General features: G+C 39.7%; 1 protein-coding gene across 2 annotated transcripts in view; it reads left to right on the plus strand.

The window, feature by feature from the left end:
• The first annotated feature begins 1,001 nt into the window (after positions 1 to 1,001).
• Positions 1,002 to 23,636, plus strand: part of FAM184A (family with sequence similarity 184 member A) — a 77,092-nt gene continuing 54,457 nt past the window's right edge. For both annotated transcript variants that reach the window (XM_086632110.1, XM_086632111.1), the window contains exon 1: positions 1,002 to 1,175. In XM_086632110.1, coding sequence (XP_086488236.1) covers positions 1,002 to 1,175 — 174 coding nt within the window. The remainder of the gene's footprint in view (positions 1,176 to 23,636) is intronic.

The raw sequence follows: 23,636 nt of genomic DNA on the forward strand, positions 1-23,636 counted from the left end.
TTGCTTCTTCCCGCAAAACCTGGAGTAACTGCGCAGTCAAGCGCTTATCTCATTCACCTCCTGCTTCAATTCTGAGACGCCACTTGCCCCTGCGGCTGGGCGCAAACCGCACGTAGCCGCGGACCAGGACACACCCGGGGCCCGCAAGGTCTCACCCGCTTTATTCGCTCCCACGCACCGCCCGGTGGCACCCCCGGTGCCCTCCCAGCGCCGAGGAGCTCTGCCCCAGCAGCCCACCGGCGCCCGCCGCGTTTCCAGGCCTCTGCACGAGGGCAGGTTCAGGCGCCCGGCTTGCGTGCCCCCGAGTCCTGCCACGGAGCGGCGATCCCGCCGAAAACCCGCACCCGCACCCGCTCCCGCTCCGCCCCTGCCCCTACCCCTGCTCCAGCGGCGCGCCGGTGGCGGAAGGGGCTCCCACCCCCCACCCCCCCGCCGCTGGAAGCGCGGCGCGAAGCCCCGTGACGCTCCGCGGCGCTGCCGCCAGCGGCCGGGCGGGCGGGCGGGGGTCGGGACGCGGCGCGCGCGCGGCACGGGGGTCGCGGGGGCCCCTCCGGCCGGCGCGCGCCCTCGCTCGCTGGGTGGCGCGCGCGGTCCTGCCGCTCCGGAGGCTGCGGGCGGGCGGCAGCGGGCGGGGCCGGCGAGTGACGCGGGGCTGCGCGGCGTAAACAGCCCGGCGGCAGCCCGGCACGGCCGCCCCGCCGCTGCGCTCGCCGGGGCTCCGGCCGCCCCGAGGCCGGACCGCGTCGGCCTCTGCGCTTGGCGTCGGGCGGAACGGACGGAGAGAGAGGCTGGCGCCCCTTCTCGCGGCGGCCCTGAGAGGTTGGCGCCGCAGCCCGGCGCGGATGGTGGGGACGGCGGCAGTGGGAAGCGCCCGAGGCTGATCCTGGGGCGGGAGGAGCCGCCTCGGGCAGCGGTTCGCGGCCGGGGCGCCCTCGGCACGGCTTCCCCGTTAGGGCCGCGGCCGGCGGAGCCTGAGCGGCGGCGGGGGCCGGGCGGTGAAGATGGCGACCCCGGGGATGGGCTGGCAGCAGCCGCAGCACAGCTACGGCGGTGGCAGCGGCTCCGCGCCCGGCGCGGGAAAACTCGGCTCCGGCTCAGCCCAGCCGGGGCTGGGCGCCGAGCACAGCCCGGACCTGCATTTCAAAATGAGCAAGAAGATCGCCCAGCTCACGAAGGTGAGGGAGCGTCTGCCCCGCCGGGCAGCGCGCCGGGTTCTCCGCCGCCTTCTGTTTCTTCCTTGTTTTGTTTCCCTTCGTTCCTGACCGTCTCCGAGGCAGAGATGTGGCTGAAGAGAGGCTGGCGCTGGGGATCGGGGTCGAACCCGGGCGGGATGCGGCCGGGTTGGCACCCCGAAGGCCGGGCCTGGAGCGGCCGCCTTGTCCCGGGAGCAGCCTCCGTCCCCGGGGGACCGGAGCGCGCCGTGCCGGGGTCCTGCGGCGCGAGCTCCGGCGTACAGCAAACGTGGAGACCGGGAGCAGCGCGGGTCAGAGGCGAACCGAGCACAGAAACTGCCGCAGTACCGCTTCGCGGTTCGTTGTGTCCAAATTCCGCCTGGCACAGCCAGGTATTGGATGGAGTGTGTGGGAGGTGATCGCTGATTGCTGGGCTGGTGCTTGCGATTCATTCTGCGAAAATTGTAGCTTCTCTTCCAGCTCTTTTGTAAGCCCGTTCTCTGAGTCTTTTAAAATAGAGAAGTTCAAGTGGTGCTTGCTTTCCTTTAGCTGAAGAGAAGTACTGTTATTTAAGTTATTTAAGATTCATTTATTTATTTATTTACTGTTATTTAAGATGTTACTGCCTGGTAAGATCTTAAAAGCCTTAGACGGTGAGGGTGAAGTGTGAGAGTATCTCTGGTCTCGTATTGCTGATTGAACAGTTTTCATGATATCATCCCCAGTCTAGAAAATACATTGTATCTTTGTTAAAGGCTAGGGTCAAACTACGAGGTGTTTTAAAAGCACGTTGTTAAGGCTGGTAGGCCCCATATTTCAGATGTGATTATAGCTATGATTTACTTAGAATAACTTAAAAAAAATGGTTTGATACTGTAGTCTCTCAAGCATGATGCTCAAGCCATGGATGAATAGCATTGTTTAGGAAATGAAAGGCAGATTATCTTTGTTAAAGAGAAAGCAGAAGAAATAATTTCTGACAAGAATTACATAGCTAAAACATTTGAAGGTAATTTAAAAGCACTGTAGGAGCTGCTAGTATTCTTCAAATGTGTGCTAAAATGGATGAAGGTGACATTTCGTTGAAACTAAGAGTGAAGAGAATGAAGACTGCTTCACAGTGGAGACAGTTAATACTTATGCACAGTTAATGCACCATTGACCAGTTAAAAACAGTATTTATCATTGCAAAACTGATAACTGAGAAGTATTTTGTCTTGTCTTTGAATTCAGAGTCCAATTTCTTTATATGTGAGCATCAGTGGAACTAAAATTGTAATTTCGTAAGGAGAAAAGTAGAATTAAAATAGGCTGAAGAATCTCTTTGGTTTTAGTCCATGTGCATACAGTCTAAGATTTAAAATATTAAAATATTAATGCAGACTTGTGCTCCCTGAAAGATGCTGAAAGCACCTGGAGACCATAAATGTATTTTAGACTTACCTTAAGGCCTAGTGCATACACAAAGTAATAGTTTGAAAGAATAATTTTAGTTTGTGGATATGTCCTTTGGTATACTTCCCTTCCTTTCTCTAGGAATTTACTCAGTTTATAGTTGATTTCACAAACAGTGTTCCACTTCTGTTGTGAAGTTGGTTGTGTATACCCGTGAGTCCTACATCACTGGGCATGTGCCCTGTGCTCTCTGTTAGTGTATGTCAGATATCCTGAGGTGGATGTGAGTTACATATGGATTTAAACGCACAGTGCTGGGATAGTTTGAACTTCTGTATTGGAAAACATAGAGAATGAAAGTAAATACTGGGGTTTTTTTCTTTTGTGGTTTTTTTTTTTTAATGATTCATAGTAGAGTTTTTCTGAAATTCTAGAAATTGTGTATGTGCATTTCTGTCCTGCCAAAGACTTCGGAGTAGTGCAAATAAAAGCTGTGAATTGTATTCCTCTTGTGTATTTAATAACTGTAAATTATGTGCTTGTTCAAGTTTACAAGTGAATTAGACTTTTGCAGAACTAGAATCTTGTGTTTGTTTCCCAGTGACTTACAGATTCCGGTAATGTTTTAGTTTGCGTTCTGTTTTCAAGTTTTAGGGAGAAAACTTGGATAATCATCTGAAACTCAGACTGAAGGTCTGGACTGAAGAACAGTATCTTTAGAAGTGAAGCAAAATGTATAGTAAAAATACTTCTCTTGCACCTATTGCAGCAATAAAAAGTATTCTATAGCATTAATTTAATTGAGCTAGAGGAGCAAATTTTGACAGTTTTATAGTTAGAGGGCTCGGGTCCTACAGTTCTGTTTATTACTTGACCTTTCAGAAAGGAAGGCTTAAAAGAAGAATAGAAACTTCTGGGTAAGGTATGATATGAACTTTTTAACATGCCTCAGAATCTGAAGCTTGATTGGATATGTGGCTGCAGAAATTGATCCTTGAGAAAGGACTCAAGCTACAGGGGAAAATATAAACATGATACTTGATTTCTGTAAGCAAGAGTTAACTGTTAGAGAAGAATTAACTTCACTTTGCAGAAGATTTCTGGAAATAAACTGATGCAGAAAAGATATTAGGATATTTCTATGAAGGTATTTTGACCAAATTCTGTTCGAGCTTTGTCAAGTGCTTTCTAAATTATGTGCATAGAATTCCTCTTCAGTAACCTAGGAACTTCTTAAGAATACCACTTCCCAAATTGTTTAATGTCTTACATTTAAAGACACTTATCACACAGCTTCCAACTATTTTCCCCATTTATTTTTTTTTTTTTTTTGTCTTCCAACTCTTCTCTGAGACTACCTTGAACAGATATTAAGTCTCTCAGTGGATTTAGAGCTGAAGTCAGGTGCTTTACTAGGTCAAAACAAAACCACCAATATAGTACAGTAAAAGGAAATCCAAATATGCATGGGGTGTTGCAAAAGGGATACACATAGTTAAGTTAGTCAGACAACTTCTGTCTTCTGACAAAGGAAATGTGACTTACAGGAAATAGCTTATTTTTGCCTCTCCTTGTGCAGTTTGTATTGTGAGCCGTGAGTAGCAGTAGAAGAAAATGCTTTCCCCACAGAAGATGCAGGTCACTCATGAAGTAAATGTAAAATTCCAAAATCAGAATTCCTCTGTTCTGTTTTCTCATTACTTAGAGGGAATCTGATGCTTCAGTCAAAACGATACAGGAACACAAAGAAGAAGGTGAAATTTGTTTAATAACCAGATTTAATGAGTAATTCAGAGAGAGGCACAATAAGATACAAATCCATTTCACTAAGCACAACACTTCTGAAGTGATTAACTGTAATTTTACTTTTGGGAGGAGGAAGACTTACTTGATTTAACTTTAATATGCTTAATTCACAGGGGAAGGTAAAACAAGTAGTTAGAAATGCAGCTTTAAAAACTAAGATGATACTCCCTGTCATATTTAAAGACTGCAGTAGATTGTAACTGAAGCAATTTTAGGTCTTCCTCTTCAGTATAAGCTCCTTATTTTTAGGCGTTTTGAAAGATCTGTGTACCACTTTGGGGATAAAGTAGCATCTGACACAAAGATTAAAGCCGACAAGAAATAAGCTGCGATTGTGAGATTGCATATATGTGTTTGTGCTACTGCATGCTGGAGTGCTAATGCAGTGTTGAATTATGCTTGCTGCAGATGAAAATATGCATATATATATTTAATTAGTTTGCATAAGACAACTGAAATAGAAAACAAAAAGCAAGTTACTGCTATGCTTGCATCAGTAGGGGAGAATGGAATTAGTTTTTACAATTGCCAGAAGAGTGCAACTTCAAGTGTTTTTGTTTTGGTGGGGTTTTTTTTGTTTGTTTGTTTTTTTCCTTTTCTTTTCTTTTTGTGCTGTAGTTTTCTCAATCATAAATGCTCAAGTTGCAATCCGTATCCTAAATGTGTCTGCAAAGTCTGTTGTGCAAGCTTTGTGACATCAACATAAATCTTTGACTTTTATGGAACAACTGCATGATCCGCTCTGGGATTATGAAATGAGAATCTTCGGCATTGATTTGGTTGCGTGGTATTCATCGAATGGTAAGGGTTGGTATTGGTTGCAGAAATTTTAGGTTAACTGGAAGAAGAGTCTGTAAGTGCCATGCAGATGATACATACCCTACAGTGATAATTTCTGTCTATTTAATAAAAAGAAAAAACTGTTCAAAACTCCGATGTTTTCCCTTGGTACCTGCTTAGAGCTGGACAGTTCAGTTGTGGAAAGGTTCTGAAAAATGCTGCTAGTTCAAAGGCTGAGGCAACAAAGTTATCCGAGATGCACCATGCTTCAGTAAACAAGAAACTGCAATCTGAGACTCCTGAGATCGGAGTTCTGTTCTCAACTCCTCCATCATTTTGTTGTGTAAATTTGGGAAACTGCCTTTTTTTTTTTTAATAAAAAAAAATTAAATTTCTCCTTCGTTTTCCTTTCTGTCTTCCTGCCTTAGAGAGAAGTACTTAGAGAATAGATGTTAATGTAGTAGTTAGCCCTGTGAGTTGCTTGGGGATGTGGATAGTAAATTATTTTCAAAGAATAAAGAGCAAATTTGATGTTCTTTAATTCAGATGCTTATGCTTCTTATTGTATGGACTCTTTTGCTGGGATGGTTAGAAGTGTCCCTAGCTACCGCAGAATGCAGTGCAAAATGGAAATAAGAACTGCAGGGTTTAACTTATATTAATGATTCTTAACAAAATGTTTCCAGTGAAACTTTGTCTGGTTTTATTTGGAAATATTCTGCCTCAGGAAACAAAACAACAAAACTCTTTGCAGAAGGTTCATTGTGGATAGGATGATAAGAAAACTTAAAAGAGCAGCCTTTAAAAACAGGGAAGAAATGAGAATCTAAAAACCCTGTAGAATTATTTTGATGTTAGCCGTCATCATATGGTAGTTGATGCCATTAACAGTTTTGTGAAAACTTGGGTGTTAGTTTTTCAAGCAAGCTTATGTCATCTCTCCAATGTGTGTTAACGTTGGCAGTAGGCCAGTATTTGCCAACAGTTCTAGGATTGCATGAAAAGAACTGAAATTGTGAGGCGGGTGTGATTTGACTACATATTTCAATGTCAAAATTTTTGCATATGCTTCTGACTGATAATGTGGGAATAAGTGTTACGTTTTGTTATTACATAAAAAGAGTTTTCATGGACTAGAAGATATGAAAATGTAATATTAGATATTCAATTTTTTTACTTTTCTCTGGAGCTATTTAATTTTGGTGTATGTTAATTATTCCAAAGATAGCTGAAGTAAGTCCTCAAAGAAGGGAGAGACTGAAGGTAGAAATTGAGAGAGAGACTATTTCTGAAGCAGATATCTTAAGAGTTTTCTTTTTTAATTATGCTAGTATAGTCTCTCCATCATCCCTTTTTGACTCTGTCCAGGTGGTGTTCTGATTGTGTCCTTGTTCTGCAGTAGTTATGGTCTTAGCAAGGGATATTCACAGAAGAGAAGTTTTCTGTACCTATGATGGTGTAAGGACAAAGATGAGACTAGGTGAAAATGGTATGTCTTTAATACCATCTGGTATAGTTCAGAAAAAGTAAGTAGAGCTTTCAGGCTCTCACAATCTTCTTGAGACCTTAATTGAAATCAGCAGTTATTGTCTTTATCTGAATACTTGCTAGTTGAAGCACTTAGAATTGCTTTAAAGCAGTTGTGGATTCTGATTTAGACCTGAAAAGGTGTTTCTTACCTTCCATGTTTTGTAGGGCAAAAATTATGGAATTTGATGTTTTAGTTACTATGTTCTTTGTCTCTGAAAGAAGAGATCACTGATTTTATTGATTTTTTTTTTTTTTAAAGTAACAGTCCTGATATGAAGTCAGAGAACTCTTATTTAATGCTGGTTTTTCCCAATCAGGACTAGTTGACAGAAGTTAATTATTCTGATACTTCGATGACTTCAGGACCACATATCCCTCGAATGGTTCTTCCATTTGTTATCATTGCACACGTACAAGGAGAGACTGTACGAGTGTTATGTGGACCTGATAGGGGTATGTTTTAGAGCTCAGTGATGTGGTATGTGTGAACTAGATCAATGACTTTACAGTCTTTTGTCACAAGACATCAAGAAGAAAGAGAGAAGTAGGATAAGAATGAAATACTTTTAATATTAAAAAAACGACTTGGTGAAATTGCTTTCCTCTCCACCCACATAGTCTTAATGGTTGACTACTAACTTGAAGTTCTTCTGAGACTGCTAGAGCTTAATGTTCTGAAGATATTTTCTCTGTGTGTGTATGTAGTTGAAAGTGTGATGTTGTTGAAAAACTGTCTGATCACACATTCACATAAGCTACTAGTCTAAAATGCCTCTTTAATATATATATTATCTTTTCTGAGATCGTTTTGGGATTTTTTTTCCCCATGTTTTGCAAACATCCCAAAGAATAATCAAAATGAAGAGACGAATAAATGGGGGGAAAGGACGAATAATGTGACGTGACGCTTAGGGGCATGGTTTGGTGGCAGTATTAGTTTTACAGTTGGACTTGATGATCTTAAGGGTGTTTTCTAATGTAAATGATTCTGTGATTCTGTATATATCCCTTTGCTCTATGCTTATTCTTACATATTGCTATAATTAAATAATATAGAATTACAAGGAGGTGGAAAACTGTTAGGTGTTATCACTCTGATATGTACTTCAGCTGTTAAATCTGGTACATTAGTATATTAAGGATGTTTAAAGAAAACCTGAAAGACGAGGGGTTTAGTACAAAGTTCAATCTTATCAACATATCAAAACTTAAAAACTAGAGTAAAAAAGAAAGAGCATGCAGGCCATAAATGAATCCTGATATGAGGACATCCGAAAAGTTTAAATTTGTCAACCTTTAGCTGCTTTTTACATATGATGATATAAATCCTATGAAAAAAATTAAGAAATACTTGAAATTTAGTTGTTTTTTTTTTTTTTCCTGCTGTTGTTACAGTTTTCAGATGACTACTACATTATGATGGAAGACTTTTGCTACTATCCTGATTTAGATAAAATCAAGAAGGTGCCAGTTCAGAGTTAAGAACACTAATAATACTGAAATGCTTTCCTCCAGATGCAAAAGTTTTAAACAGGAGAGTCTTTTATGTATATTTGAAAAAGGAAATTGGTGATTGAACTCTTATGTAGTTGTACAAGGTATTTACATGTTAATTTCTTCGTACACTCATAAATTAGCACGGACACAGCACTTTTGAAGTACTCAATCCTCCAGGAGTTCTGATTGGTCAAGTCTTATAAAAACGTGTCAGCAGAAGACAGTTGTTTTGTTTCATTTTCCTTTGGTTTTGTGTGTGTGTATTGGGAATACCATGAAAGTGCAAAGAAGTTGTTTCAAAATGATGAGTCTTACCACTTCTTTGGAAATGGTCAGATTGCAATTTAGTCTTAGTCATAGGGGTTCTGTACTTTCTTCAAACACTGTAAAACTATATTTTGTAACAGCATTGTCTGTATTTGGATGTTTCTATATTGTCATGCAACCTGTTGGTCACACGTACTTTACTTTTTAATGTCTAGAGGCACAGTTAGATGCATACTGCATCTAATGCATGTCTAGAAATGTTATTTGTTACAAGTTGTTGTATTGGTACAGTCACTTCCAGCCTTAAGTAGCTTCAAACCACTGAAATTCTTTCAATATCTCATTCTCTAAACTCATGCTTTGGCTTTAATAAAAGTAGTAATTTTATCAGTGCTATGGCTGTTTCCCCACTCCCCTTCCTGCCACCACTGAAAACTTTACTCTCCTGTTAACTGTGTGGAGGAGCAGGGCATTACCTTAAAAAGTCTCTTAACTTTTTCTTACTGTTTGCGGGCTTACTGCTAAGTAAATCCAGCAAATCTCAACGTAACATTATGAAATCAGATGTGCATGTCTCTTGGCTGATACAAGTTTGGCAGCAGTAAGCCAGGCTTCTATGTATTCTTCTAATGACTGATGTCATACCAATAACCAAAGACATTGCATTCCAAAAATAACCAGAAACAAAAACAGTCTAAAGCTGTTCATCATCTTGTCCTACTTAATGCATTTTACCTGGTTCTGTTTCCTTGGTCAGGCTTTTTTAACTGAATCTAGAAGGGTATGAGGAAGAACAACCTTTTGCTGAGGTTGTCACTTGGCTAGGCTCAAAATGACAGACTTTAAAAATAGCTACTGTTAAAAAGTTCGTGAAGTCCTTGTTCAAGATGCTCCTATTAAAGGAAAGACAACCTTTTAGCTAAAATAAGTAGTATGAGGTAATTATAAGATACTTGCTATTTTAGTTTTTATGAGATTGAAGTATTCTTTCCAGCCAATTTCCTAAAATTTCATTTCTAGAAACCTGAATTGTAATGTGTTTAGAAAACAGGTGTGCTATAATCCAGAGATTTTTAATTGAATAATGTTTATGCTCACAACATGACTGAAAGCTACAACTTATAGTAAAGAGTGTCTGACGCTGCCTTCTCAGATCTAGTACTTTGCAGTATGGATGCTGATATGTTTGGATAGGTTGTACTAAAATGTATTCCAGTAATCTCCTATGACTATCTTTGTCCTTTTTAAAATTTGACAAATGAAAATAGTGGTAAATGATTTCTGTAATAAAGATTAGGGAAAAGGACTTTATTTTTTTTTTAAATTTATTTACCTGCTTTCTGTAATTATATGTATAGGTTTCACACTTTAAAAATACAGTTTATCTGTAGCTGATAGTAATAAGTAATCAAGGATATGTTTACATGCTAAAATTTTTTTTGAAACACCTTGAAAATCTATGTATGTCTATCTTTCCAACATAAACCTGTATTGCCAGCATAAGTAATGTATACTACTTACATTACTTATTTAAAAAAAAAAAATACTTTTGTGTTGTACCACTCAGTGGTAAAACTTTATTTGAAATTTATGATCCATTATTTTGGTTGGGTTGTTCAGTAGCTTTCTGTATTGTAGCTAACACTATAGCATTAGCAGAGTTCCATTAAGTTCTTATGTCGTTAAAATCAGTCTTTTTTTTTTCTTTTTTTTTTTAAAAGCATTTGGCTGTGTGCTTTATGCTGAGATAGAATTTACAAAAATATGTCCTAAAACAGAGACTGGACTTCGATGCAAATATCAGTTTGTGGTATTTTGAGCTGGTCTGGGAACATTCTGCAGCCATGCTCTCTCCTCCCATGATTCTTGTCTTGCCTTTCTTTGTTTCCATACTCTGCCTTACACTCTGTCACGTGTACCTTTTCAATCGACGGTGTACACCGTTGACAATTTGCTGTATTGGATATATTCTGCCTTACCTCCAAACACCTGATGCATGAGATTGTGGTTGTTGTCATTTATGTTTGGGCAGGCACTGCTGTAATTAAGTATCCTCACACCTTCTGTAAAAATGAAGAGCCTGAAGCAAGTTTAGCATTTGTTGATTTGTATTGTTTTCCATAGCTATCATACTCTAGAATAAACTATATTCCAAATCCCAGAATTTTTTTGGACATAGCCGTTTCTGTAATAGACTTTTTTTTCTAATGACTTTTTTTTTTTTTTTTTTTTGTCTTAGGGCAATATGTTCCCTGTTCCTGAGGGAAACTTAAATTTCTTCCTTTCAGAAAACTTCTAGTTTGGCAAAGTTGGAGACAGAAGTAACGTCCTCTCACTATAAAACATATATGTTCTGTATGTGTCTAGATGAAATTCTGGTAAATGTGGCCCCTTACAGAAAATCTTATTGAAGTCCTGACTGACAAATCCTATTTGACTCTAGATTTGCTACTGATTTTTGAGCCTTTTCTGTTCTTGTATATAGGGGTTCTCATATAAAGGGACTCTTATAGAAAAGTGAATAATTTGTTTAAGTGTACAGAAAGAAATAAAGAAAATCTGTCGTCTGGGAAGTATAAAAAAACCCTCAGTAGTTTGTCAAAGAATTGAAAGTAGCGTCAAGTTTCTCTACAAGAACTGATTTTATCAAAGACCGTGATACGTATTTTAGTGAAGTCTGAGGCTGTGCCTGCTTTTCTTGGAAGACTTATGAAGTGCAGCCTTGGCTGGTGCTGTACCTCTTGGTTTTGTTCCAGCTGTGTTGGATTTTTCTCTTGCCCTGTTTTGCCCCGCTGCCGCGGAGGCTGGAGGAGGTGGTGGCCTGCCGCGCTCCGCGGGGGCAGGGCGCGGGCACCCGCCGCTCTCCGCGGTGCTGAACGCGGGGCGCGGTGGCAGGGCGCGGGCACCTGCCGCTCTCCGCGGTGCTGAGCGTAAGGCCACCTCGACGTTTTGGCGTCACTGGCACTGATGTCAAGAGCAAGTAAGTTTTTCTTCCTGATACGCAAACTCATATGCTTCCTTACTAGCAAGATGTCATTAGAGGCCCAACTTAAAGAATTACAAGGTTCTAGGTTGGATGAGGCTTTGAGCAACCTGGTGTAGTGGAGGGTGTCCCTGCCCATGGCAGGGGGATTGGAACTAGATGATCTTTGAGGTCCCTTCCAACTCTAACCATTCTATGATTCTATAGTTTCTCAATGATGTAGTCAATGTGGTGACGTATAATGTTGATTACACTGAACACTATAATGGTAAGTGCAGTGAATTATTTACCTGAAAGTGTGCGCCATACCATTTCATAGTGACTTCCCCAAAGCTTGACAAAAAGACAAAGAAGTGAAAATAAAAATAAGCACTAGTATTTTTCAGGGAGTTCTGTCACTTAGCAAATTAAGAAATGTTTGACAATATTCAAATGAACAGCAGTATTTTATTCATATTGTTAAGAGTCTAAAAGAGGGCTTCAAGCCTGATTTCCTAAAGTTGACTGAGGGACTATACAACGCAAAATTTGATGATTTCCTTCAGGATTTCTACTTGGTTTAATTCTATTCTGAAAGAATTCATTCGTAACTTTTAAGGATTTTTAAAAAGTGGAAATGCAGTTATCTTGTCATAAAATTCATTAAAGGTGTGTATTCTATTTCTAGGTGTTGCCCAAAGTATCTTGGATTCAAAAGCCCTTGTAGTTCTCAAGAGAAGAGGAAATTGCATCTTGAAATTATTTACTCTTGAAAAATATTTTGATGAGTAATCAAAAACAATGATACAGGTCTATAAGATGACCACCTTTTTCACTCTGTTTCTCCACTTAGGTGTTGCTGCTTTTGGGTTTGGGAAGCTTCGAGCTCTAATATCATGAGAGAAAATTCATTTGTGTATGGAACAATTCTTGAAGAGTGAAGATTTTTCATAGGTTTTTTGTTTTGCCAAGGGCAAACTACTGTTATCTCCTCAATGCAAAGTCAGTTTCTCAGCTCTGAGAACTTTCCAGTGCATGTTTCACAGGGTCTAAATACCCACAAACAGATGCAATACAAACATTGTACCTTAAATTCTTCTAGGGATCCCTATACCTGAAAGGCTTAAATCAGATATGCAGATATTGAAGCACTAAGTCTGTAAGAAAATGCAGCTCCGAGACTAAAACACAACTTGGAATAGTCCTTTGGCCTATCCTGTGTTCATTGCAGCAATGTAAGGTCTAATCATATAGCAGATGTGTCAACTGTATTCTGGATATATGATTGGAGGGTAAATGGGATTCTTTCTCACCAGGAGGCAGATTGGGGAATTTGTACATCTGTCACTAAACCTTTTTTTTCTCCTTTTTTTTTTTCCCTTCAATATGCTTCTCAAGATTTAACTGTCTAAGGAAACTGCCTAAAGCTAACTGCACTACAGATTTGTAGTGGTTGTTTCTGACAGAACCTGACTGATAGAGGTTAACATCCCAGAACTGAAAAGGGGTTTTGATGGAGTGCTGGTACTTACCACACCTCACCCAGCACAAGGGCATTGAGTTGTGTGTGCTGAACTAGTCTGTAACAGGAGGAAATAGTCGATTCAAGTTGTATACAGAATGAACAGCTAAGCTAATCTTGTTTAGTAGAAAGCTGTGAAAGACTATTTTTGCAAGTCTGTCTTTTATCACAGTAGAATTTTGAAACTCTGAAAATATGCATACTTGAAGTAATTTGATTAATTTGACTTCCTAATTCAAATCACTGATTTACTGCATGACAGCTCAGGGGGTGTAATGCATATCTGGTCTTTCCTGGTTTGCCTTTTTCTTATACGCTTGTGTTTGCCTTTATAAATAGTGCGTTACCTGCTATCTGAGAGTTCCAGTAGACTGTATCAGGTGTTGAAACAGATGAATTTCTTGGCAGTGACACCTTCACCTTCCTTATGCTTGTTTTCTAAAGAGAACTACATTACTTCCAAACAGAAACCATGTAGTACAGTAGATGGCATAGCTGATTTTTAGGTAATTTTTGACTCAGGCAACTGGGACATGGTGGAAGCAGAACCTACAATGCAAACTTCACTTCTCAGCATGTATAGGATATGGGGAGTATGGTTTAGAGAGCTTCAACATTAACAGCTCATTTCATATCTTGCTTTCCAAAGTAAACTATAGTACTACCAGACATGAATCTTCTGTATGATGTAGCTTAAGAGCTTGGTAAAGCAGCTTGTATTGCTTTCCCTGCAGATGTTCTCAAAGTATTGAAAACTAAAGCTTTTTTTGTGTGTGACCTGAGAAACTCAGATGATCAGGTTTCTTTAGCTTGTGTTCGTTATTGGTTGGGTTTTTTTTGTTGTTGTTTGTTGGGTTTTTTTTTGTAATGGAGTAGAAAGTAAGTCTAGTTCCTGGTGCAAGTGCAAGGGGATTTATGACTACTTAATACTTTGGTAATCAGTCCATTCCTGCTTTTTGTTTCTTTTTGGAATGTTTATGTTTGGGGCTGGGAGATGTTCCCTCTTTATTATGATGCGCTGGTAGCTCTAATGCTGACTTTTAATGGGACTTCCATTAATTCATTGGAAACTTTGCATTGAGTTCTGGTGCATTTTATATCCTGGTTCTGAAATTGAAGACTGACCAAAATATAGGAGGTGTATTAGGAACTTAATGAAAACTCTGTGGTGAGCTAACAAGTGCAAGCATTTATTTACGTTTTTATCTGTAAAAGGAGACATGCTTCTGAAATGTATGTAGCTCTGTTGGTATGCACTGAGCTTGTTCGTTTTTAATGTTTTTTTATTATAAATAACCTTAACCTTCCTTCATGGAAGAGATGTTTTGGAAGCTGTATTATGCCCATTCTTTCTAACCCTTAAACTATAGGGAGAAAGCCGTGAAAGTTCTCTTTAAGTATAAATTAGAATTAGGGAGAGGGTCTGCTAAAAGCAGAAGGGAAAGCCAGGTATCAAAATCTGTCCTCTTTATTAGAACCTTTCCTGACTGTGGTATGGGAAAAGGAGTGTATTAACTGCTGGAGATACTTGTGCATACTGTTTTTTAAGAGTGCTAATATATAAAAAAACCAAACCAACCAAAGCATAAATGCTATTTGCTAGCTAAATTGAAATCGAGCTTTGAAAAAGTGTTTGAAAACTTTGACAATTTGATTGTCCACTGCTAAATGTTTTAGTCTGCAAAGCAAATTGTTCTGTACTGTCTCTTAACAAGTTAAGACATCATTTATAATTCTATGGAATCAAAACTGGTATATTGGAAGCTGTGTTGTGCATAGAATAGTCTTAAAATGTGCCTCAGAATAATTTCCCAGTATTCTATGAATGTATTCTTTGTATATGGCTTACACAGATAATTCTTAAATTTTCTCTTAGCTGATGGTGTGTTTTGCAACACACCACCAACTTAGCTCATTTTTTAAATTTCATTTGTCGTATAAAAATGGAGATTTTTACAGTAGGAGTGAGAACTAGGCACGTTTGTTTGAGAGACTGAATATATATATAAACTGACGTGCATGATACAGACCTGTACCTACCTCAAGGCCAGAGGCCTTGAGCTAATTATTTAATGTGAAGTTGCACACAAGTGCTCCGTAAACTATTATTTTTTGCCATTCTACTTATATATGATTTATGTGTGTTCCTTGATTTAAGATTTCCACTATTTTCTCAACTGCTGAATTTTCAAAATAATTTGTATATGTATGTTGAAGAAAGAACACTTGGTTTTCCTTTAATTCTCTTTCTCTGTCATATTAGGTATTACAGATTTTTTTTCTTAGGACAGCTCTTCATGCTCAAACTTGAGGTCTTGATAAAAATCCTTGCATGGCTGACTCATCAGGTATGGGGACTTTTTGTTGGAGGTGAAAAATTCTGAACAGATATACCTGTGTACTTTTGTATGATGAATTGCTGGAACAGTAGGAGTTAATGTGTCTCATTTAATGTGAAATAAAGTAAGTACTGTAGAAGAGGCAAATCTGGCAAATAGTGACAATTTAAGTACTCGTACAATAAACACACTGTATTCCAGTTACCAAACAGAAGCAGTAGCAGAAGCCCTTATTATGAGTGCACAGAATGGCTTTTTAAGAACATTCACTAATGTAGCTCTCCAGAAGATTAGATCCAATGGGATAACCATAATAAGAAAACACAGATGTTGGACAGGTAACTGAGTGTTCAGGTGTAGGAGCCGCAGGATTCCCCTTACTGTATTTAATGGAAGGAATCAAAGAGAGATGCTTTAGGACAAAGCAATATAATTGTATTCTTTTACCAGAATATCAGTTTTCTTGCAGGTCTCTAATGGAGATACTACAATTTTCCTACTTAAGTATATACTTTTTTTTTTTCCTTTTTAATTGAATGGTTCAGAAAACCTGTGGTAGAAGGAACTGCACAAGCTTTAAGTATCTTGATAGATAGACTAGAGACTAGGGAAAAAAGTCTATTCAGTCTTTTTTTTTTTGTGGGACTGTTTATAGGACATTTAAAATTAGATACATCTTCACCGCTGTTTGTCATGTGCCTGTGTGTTTTCTCCAGATGTATCCTAGACAAGTAGACATTAAGAAAACCGATTGAACTGCTGGGCTTAAACTCTTGTGGTCAGCAGCATGAAGCCCAGTTGGAGGCCAGTCACTAATGGTGTACTCTAGAGGCTGATACTGAGGACAGTACAGTTTAATATCTTTGTTAGTGACCTGGATGATGAGACAGAATGCACACTCAGTGAGTTTGTAGACAATGAAAAACTAGGACAAGCGGTTGATAAAACAGATGGGTGTGCTGCTGTTCAGAGCTGGACAGGATGCCCCCTGCATCTGGGGCAGAATAGCAAGTATGTAGTTGGGATTGACTGGCTGGAAAGCAGCTTTGTAGGAAAGACCCTGCGGTCCTGATAGACGAGTTGAACATGAGCCAGCAATGTGCCTTTGTGGCAAAGATGACCAATGGCATACTGGACCACATTAGAAAAAGTGTTGTCAGCAGCTCAAGGGCAGTGATCCTTCCTCTCTACTTGGCATTGGTGAGACTCACCTGGAGTTCTGAGTCCGGTTCTGCGCTCCCCAGTACAAGACAGACATGGACATACTGGAGCAAGTCCAGCAAAAGGCCACTAAGATGAGTAAAAGACTGGACCATCTGTCATACTAAGAGAGGCAGAGAACTGTAACTGTTTAGCCTGGAGAAGGCTCAGGGGGATCTTCTGAATGTGTGTGTATACCAGATGGTAAGGAGTAAAGGAGACTGAGCAGGAATGTTCTTAGTGGTGCCTCACGAAAAGGCAAGGCAATAGGCACAAACTAAAACATAAGAAATCCTATTTAAACATAAGAAAACACTTCTTTTGCTGTGAGGTTGGTCAAACACTGGACAGGTTTCCCAGAGAGGTTGAGGAGTCTGCTTCCTTGGAGGCATTCAAAACCCACTTGAGCAAGGCCTACCATAGTCTCTTCTAGCTGACTCTGCTTTGAGCGGGGAAGTTGGACTAAATGACCTCCAGAGGGGCCTTCCAACCTCAGCCTTTCTGTGAGGTTGTTGTGTATACATGTTGTTTCTATAGTAGTTAATGTATTGAATCTTTAAGTTGTTGGTGTGAAATGACAAAACTAATAGCCAGTATTGTGTGAATACTGAAAGGAAGCTAGGAATTATAAATGGTTTTCATTGTATGATAGATACCTGTATGTTATTGGAAAGTATCCAAGTGGGCCACTTCAAACTCGTCCTAGATTCATCTCAGGCTGAGATTTAAGAATAAACTTGGACTGTCAAGTGGTGTGATTTGAGCAAAAATGACTTTGCCACCTTCTTTGTTTACTTTATGGTTTTGCTCCTATAATCTTAAAAAAAAAAAAAGTGAAAGCTTAGTAATCTATCCTTAGTTTGATATTTTTTTGTTGTTGTTTTTAAAATCTGGATCATTTTTCCAGAGAAAGGGAAGAGAAATTACTTCAAGGTAGTATGATATTCCTGGGGAAGCGTCTCAAGTTCTTCTACAATTATTAAAAATTCCATGAATAGACAAGTTTCTAGTTGGAGTTTTGTATTTTCATTCTGGAAAATTAGCATTTACCATTAAAATTCCAGACATGATTTGTAGTTGAGGTTGTTTTAAATTGGAAAATTCTGTAGATAACAATACTGAGTTAGAATCATAGAATGAGTTGGGAATCTTGCAATATATGCTTTCCACTAATATTTCTTTCCTGCATAGCTGCATACTTGTTTGGAAGGCTTCATGCCTTTCCTTCTCTTAAACAAGCCTGGAAGGTAGAGAGACAATGATAACCAAGAAAGAGTTGTTTGTCCAGTGTGCCATTCAAACCACTGCTGTGGAATTCTTCTTTGCTCCATAGAGGCTGGTCTCTTCTACTGTGAGGAACCACTAGATACTGGAATTACATAAAACCTGCATAAGTCCTTGAGGAAATAGGAATCAAAATAGATCAAGTGTTGAGAGGAAAAGACCTGAAAGCAGAGAGTGTGAAAATGAACTTTGTTTTGATGGAGGAGAGATTAATTGGAAAGTGGCATGCCTTTTTCTGATAATTAAATTTTAAGGTATAGGCCCTATAGTAATTTATAAATATGCTGGTAAATGCAAGTGGATCTTTTCAACCAGTGGGATTTTTCAGGGATTTGTCAATTTAAGAAGAGTTGATATTTTGGTGTGAGTCATACACAAATAAACAAATCACAGGAAGGATTGTAAGTCAAGTAGTTAACGTGATATTGATCTGTACTTGACAGTTCAGAAAGCAGAAACAGGTTATCAGCACATCGGATGACAGGTACCTGAGGAGCATGTGCTTAGGAACATGAGCAAAGTGTCTTTGGGTCTGTGTGCCCCTTGTGCCTTATGTGTGTGGTATTGAACATCAAGGAACCTGAAAGTATAAAATAAATATATTTTTACCCTTGTTTAATTATCAGCTTAGATGTTAGAGAACAGTGCATGTCCTCTGACTTACCAAGACTTCTCTTTTATAGAAAATTAAGCTTAGATGTATGGCAGCGAGTATGAAAGCGAAGAATGGTTCTCGTTTGTTTTCATTCAAAGGCTGAATGTCAGGTAGAAGTGGAAATCCGTTAATGTTCTATTCCTGGAAGTAAATTATGCTGAACTTCATGGCATCATTCTCTAAATAGTTAATTGTAAACAGAAGACATTAGAGATTACTTTGGAACGCTTATTTCTGTAATAAAAATAATTCAGTATTTTTTTTCAGATTTTCTAAAGGAATAAAGTGCTAAATTTTACTTAGGCATAAACTGAGCTAATTTGTGAAGACTGTTGAACAGCTAAAGGATATTTTCATAGTAAATTTTCTGTGGAAGTGTATTTTTTGTGGAAAAATTTTCAAGTTCTTGCCCTCTGGATTTTAAGTGAAAGGAAGACTGGCGTAGTTAGACTGGCTTTTCTGGGGAGATGGTACTGGCAGGGGACACTACTTTTACAGCTGCAGACCATTATTTGTCTCTTCCCAGCTCCTCATGCTCTGCCCCTAATGCACTGGCCCAAGCATATAAGACGACCTCCAGTGAACCAGATTAGCTAAAGAACAAGTGCCTGCCTTTTGCCTTTTCTGTGATGTTGAAGCAATCTTGGCCTAATGTTCTGGGCTTGTTTCTGTTGTGTTGCCAGCAACACAGAGGACTGGATTTGACAAAGCATCTATATTTGCAGTATTTTGCATAAGAGAACAACAGGTCTTTCTAGATAGAGGGATTTATTTATTTTAATTAAAAAAAAAAAAAAAGAGATGGGTATATATATGTTGTGGGGTTGGGATTTTTTTGTTAATCAGGGCTCAGTGCTGGGTCCAGTTCTGTTTAACATCTTTATCAATGACCTGGATGAGGGGATTGAATGTACCCTCAGTAAATTTGCGGACGACACCAAGCTGGGAGGCTGTGTCGATCTGCTCGAGGGTAGGGAGGCCCTTCAGAGGGATTTGAACAGACTGGATCGTTGGGCTGAGGCCAATGGCATGAGCTTTAATAAGGCCAAGTGCAGAGTCCTTCACTTGGGGTATAAAAACCCCAAGCATCGCTATAGGCTCGGGGAGGAGTGGCTGGAGAGCTGCCTGGCGGAGAAGGACCTGGGGGTGTTGGTTGACTACCGGCTTGATATGAGCCAGCAGTGTGCCCAGGTGGCCAAAAAGGCCAATGGGATACTGGCGTGTATCAAGAATAGTGTGACCAGCAGGAGCAGGGAAGTGATCCTGCCCCTGTACTCGGCACTGGTGAGGCCGCGCCTGGAATATTGTGTCCAGTTTTGGGCCCCTCGCTTTAAGAGAGATATTGAGCTCCTGGAGCGAGTCCAAAGAAGGGCGACTAAACTGGTCAAGGGGCTGGAAAATAAAACTTATGAGGAGCGGCTGAGGGAGTTGGGGCTGTTTAGCCTGGAGAAGAGGAGGCTGAGGGGAGACCTGATTACGGCCTATAAATACTTGAGAAAAGATGGTGGGGAGTTAGGGGAAGGGCTCTTTACATTAGTGATGGGTGATAGAACAAGAGGAAATGGGCATAAGCTTAGTCAGGGGAGATTCAGGTTGGATGTTAGGAAGTATTTCTTCTCTGAAAGGGTTGTCAGCCACTGGAATAGGCTGCCCAGGGAGGTGGTTGAGTCCCCATCCCTGGATGTGTTTAAGAATAGGGTGGATGAGCTACTTGAGGATATGGTTTAATGGGGATTAGGGATGGTTGGACTCGATGATCTCTAAGGTCTTTTCCAACCTAGAAATCTATGAATCTATGAATCTATGAATCTATGAATCTATGAATCTATGACTTTTTAAGTCAAGTTTTTATGCAAAGGCGGGGTTCAGATTTAGCAGTAACTTGATTTTCCCCATTAAATGCTCTGAGCAGAGTTGGCCCTTTGTTACAATTTGAGGGAAACGTCCTATTTAAAAAAATGCAACTTCAAAGATTATTATACGAAAAAATCTTCAGAGTTCATCTCTTGATTATTCAATGTCTGGCTAGCAATGGATAAGAAGGAATAAAATGCAATGTTATAATTGGCTATCTACTTTGTACATAGTAATGCGTTTGTAAGAATGTGCTCTGTGATTGTGGACAGCTTTTCTGAAAGACTGTTTTAAATAACTTTGAAGTATTTTCCTGTGTTCCCATATAGAATCATAGAATGGTTAGGGTTGGAAGGGACCTTAAAGATCATCTAGTTCCAACCCCCCTGCCATGGGCAGAGAAATCCTCCACTACACCAGGTTGCCCAAAGCCTCATCTAACCTGGCTTTAAACACTTCCAGGGATGGGGCATCTACAACTTCTCTGGGCAACCTGTTCCACTGCCTCACCACCCTCAATGTAAAAAATTTTTTCCTTATATCTAATCTAAATCTCCCCTCTTTCAGTTTAAATCCATTGCCCCTTGTCCTATCACTACACGCCCTTGTAAAAAGTCCCTCTCCAGCTTTCGTGTAGGCCCCTTTAGGTACTGGAAAGCTGCTATAAGATCACCCCGGAGCCTTCTCTTCTCCAGGCTGAACAGCCCCAACTCTCTCAGCCTGTCTTCATAGCAGAGGTGCTCCAGCCCTCGAATCATCTTCGTGGCCCTCCTCTGGACTCGTTCCAGTAGCTCCATGTCCTTCTATGTTGGGGACTCCTGAGTATTCTAGGTGGAGTCTCACGAGAGCTGAGTAGAGGGGCATATCTTTATAATGTACTAAGGAGCAGAAATTTGTCCAGTAAAACCAAACTTTTTCTGAGTTTAAAATTGATTATTTAATTTGTCTTAAATTGATCTTTCATTGATCATAATACATGAATTTTAAATGCTTAAATATACTTCTCTATATTTGGTCAACAGGAAGAAAAGGGGAAAAATGAATGCAATGCTTGTTGCAACAAAAGTATGATCAATCTAGACTATAGTAGAGGATACGTTTCTACATAAAATTAATTGATAATAATACCTGGAAGTTTTTTAACGTTTCTTGTCGATGTTGTAGACTGAACTTTTCTATTTGCATCCCACCATATCTGTGAGGTGTGACTTGTCCCTAGAAAACCCTTGTGACTCTTTCCTGATGTATCTTAACTTCTTCCTGCATCTCGCGGTTCTTATCTACCCGCAGATAGCAAGGGTAGGTCAGGCTCGTTGGTTCGTGTGTTCCAGTCATTAACAGGTTCTGCACGAACAATTCCTTGTTGGTGCTGTAGTTGTGTAGTTCCTTGAACAGGTGTGCAGCACTGGCAAAGTCTTGGGCTGTCTGCAAGGACCCTGGTGTTTCAGACCAGTGGGTACAGACAGCACCAGTGCTCACTGGCAGCAACGCCCCAGCAGCACTGGGAACAAGACACTTCACCCAAACTAGGCCGAAGATGGTGCTCTGACCCAGGAACCCACATGTTAAGTCTAAAATGAAGTTTTACTAGAGACATAAAGCTGATGTTTGTGCATGATGTGATTTTTTTGGTAGGTATCACTTCCCATTTCCATGTAAAATTAGGGAGAATGAACCACACGTGTTTTTGGAGGTGTTTTCTGTGCTGCTAAGTATATTTGGCACTTAATACCAGTATTAAGGTGAATTACACATTTTCAATTAGAAAAGCATTCCATCGTGACTAAGTTGCTGGCAGGAGCAGATGACCAAGTGAAGCTGACCATGCAAGAGCTGGTCAGCTCTCCAAGCTGTAACATCTGGTTTGGAGTCAAAAGTATTTCTCAGCCAAATAGTACAATATTTATCTTTCAGCCACAGTGTTGAACGCTGATTGTTGCTTGTACTCCATGTAGTTCAAGACACCAGTGCTAATGCAGCAACAGACTTGCTTAACCTTACCATGTAGAATATAACTAAACACTCCAATACTCAATTGTTGGCATAAAAAAGGTGGTTATTGTTGTTGTTACTCACTTACTCTGTTGTAGTTCTTCAGACCAAGACACGTAGTATTTCAGTAGATTCCTGTTAATAATTAATTATGTTACTGTTTTTTATAAAGAGTATTAAGGCTCTCAGGTGGCAATCTCAGTATTCTTGGAGAGCGTATGGTTCTGTCTGTACCTCTGGAATGATATGCTAATGGAAAATACAGTAAAGCACAATTTTTTTTTTTCCTGTCACCTGAGAACTACAATGTTTATGATGCATTTAGTGTGGAACAGGAAAAAATGTGAATTACTCAAATGAGCAGTTTATGCTTCTTACTAATATGCAGCCGTACTGAAAAACCTACTAGTATTTTTAAAAGCATTTACAAGCATGCTTAGGAAACAGCTCATCCTCTGATTTTAAAAAAAGAGTGCAAAACTTGTTTTAGCTGCCCACCTCCAACTTGCAACCCTACTGCCTTTCAATTTTCAGAAATTTACTTGAGCAAGAACTGTGTATTTTAGCTAGAATTTAAATGTATTAATTTGTTCCTACGTATTTCAGTTTCTGCTTTCACTTTGTTGAAGTACTGCTATGTTGCTTTTGCTTCAGTTAGTACAGACATTTTTCTCTGTTCCCATGCTAATACAGTGCATCAAGTTCTCAAAGATAAAATCAGATATAGCTATTCCATTACTTGAAAAATAATGAGATTTATAACAGAGTAATTTGATAGAGCTGGAATTCAGGCTGTTGAAGAACATATGATATGATACAACATTGTTGCATGCATTTTATTTTATTTTTATATTTTCCACAAGACACCCATGTCCTTCATTTAGGGAATGAATGGTGCTTATTGAATTTGTAGATGTTGAGTGCTTTTTATATGGAGTAAGCGGATGATGAGAATTTGAAGATACCTTCTGAATCTGGCATTGCGTATAGACTTGTATTTCACTTGGAACTTTCAGTGAGGGTCCCTTTGCCAAATCATAATACTATTGAAAATACTGTATGATTTATACTTTCTGCAGATTATAGTGCTGTATAACCTGAGACTGGAACACTGCCTGAAGTGAGGAAAAACATTTTGGCACTTTTGTGCACACAGACAGGAGTCACAGACCGTTCTGAGCATTTGACCTAGTGTTCTGCAAATACTTACTATGATAACCTGATCAGAAGTGTGATCTTTTTTATAATATCTTTTAAACTACATTGTCCAGTTTCTCTAATCAAAACTAAGGCCTCTTCATGCAAGATGCTGCATGTACGTTTTAAAAAAAAATAAAATAAAAATCCCAGTTTTTGAAGTATTTCGGATATGAAACAAGGA

The sequence above is a fragment of the Tauraco erythrolophus genome, chromosome 2 (assembly GCF_009769465.1).
Source record: "Tauraco erythrolophus isolate bTauEry1 chromosome 2, bTauEry1.pri, whole genome shotgun sequence".
In the NCBI taxonomy this organism is placed as follows: domain Eukaryota; kingdom Metazoa; phylum Chordata; class Aves; order Musophagiformes; family Musophagidae; genus Tauraco; species Tauraco erythrolophus.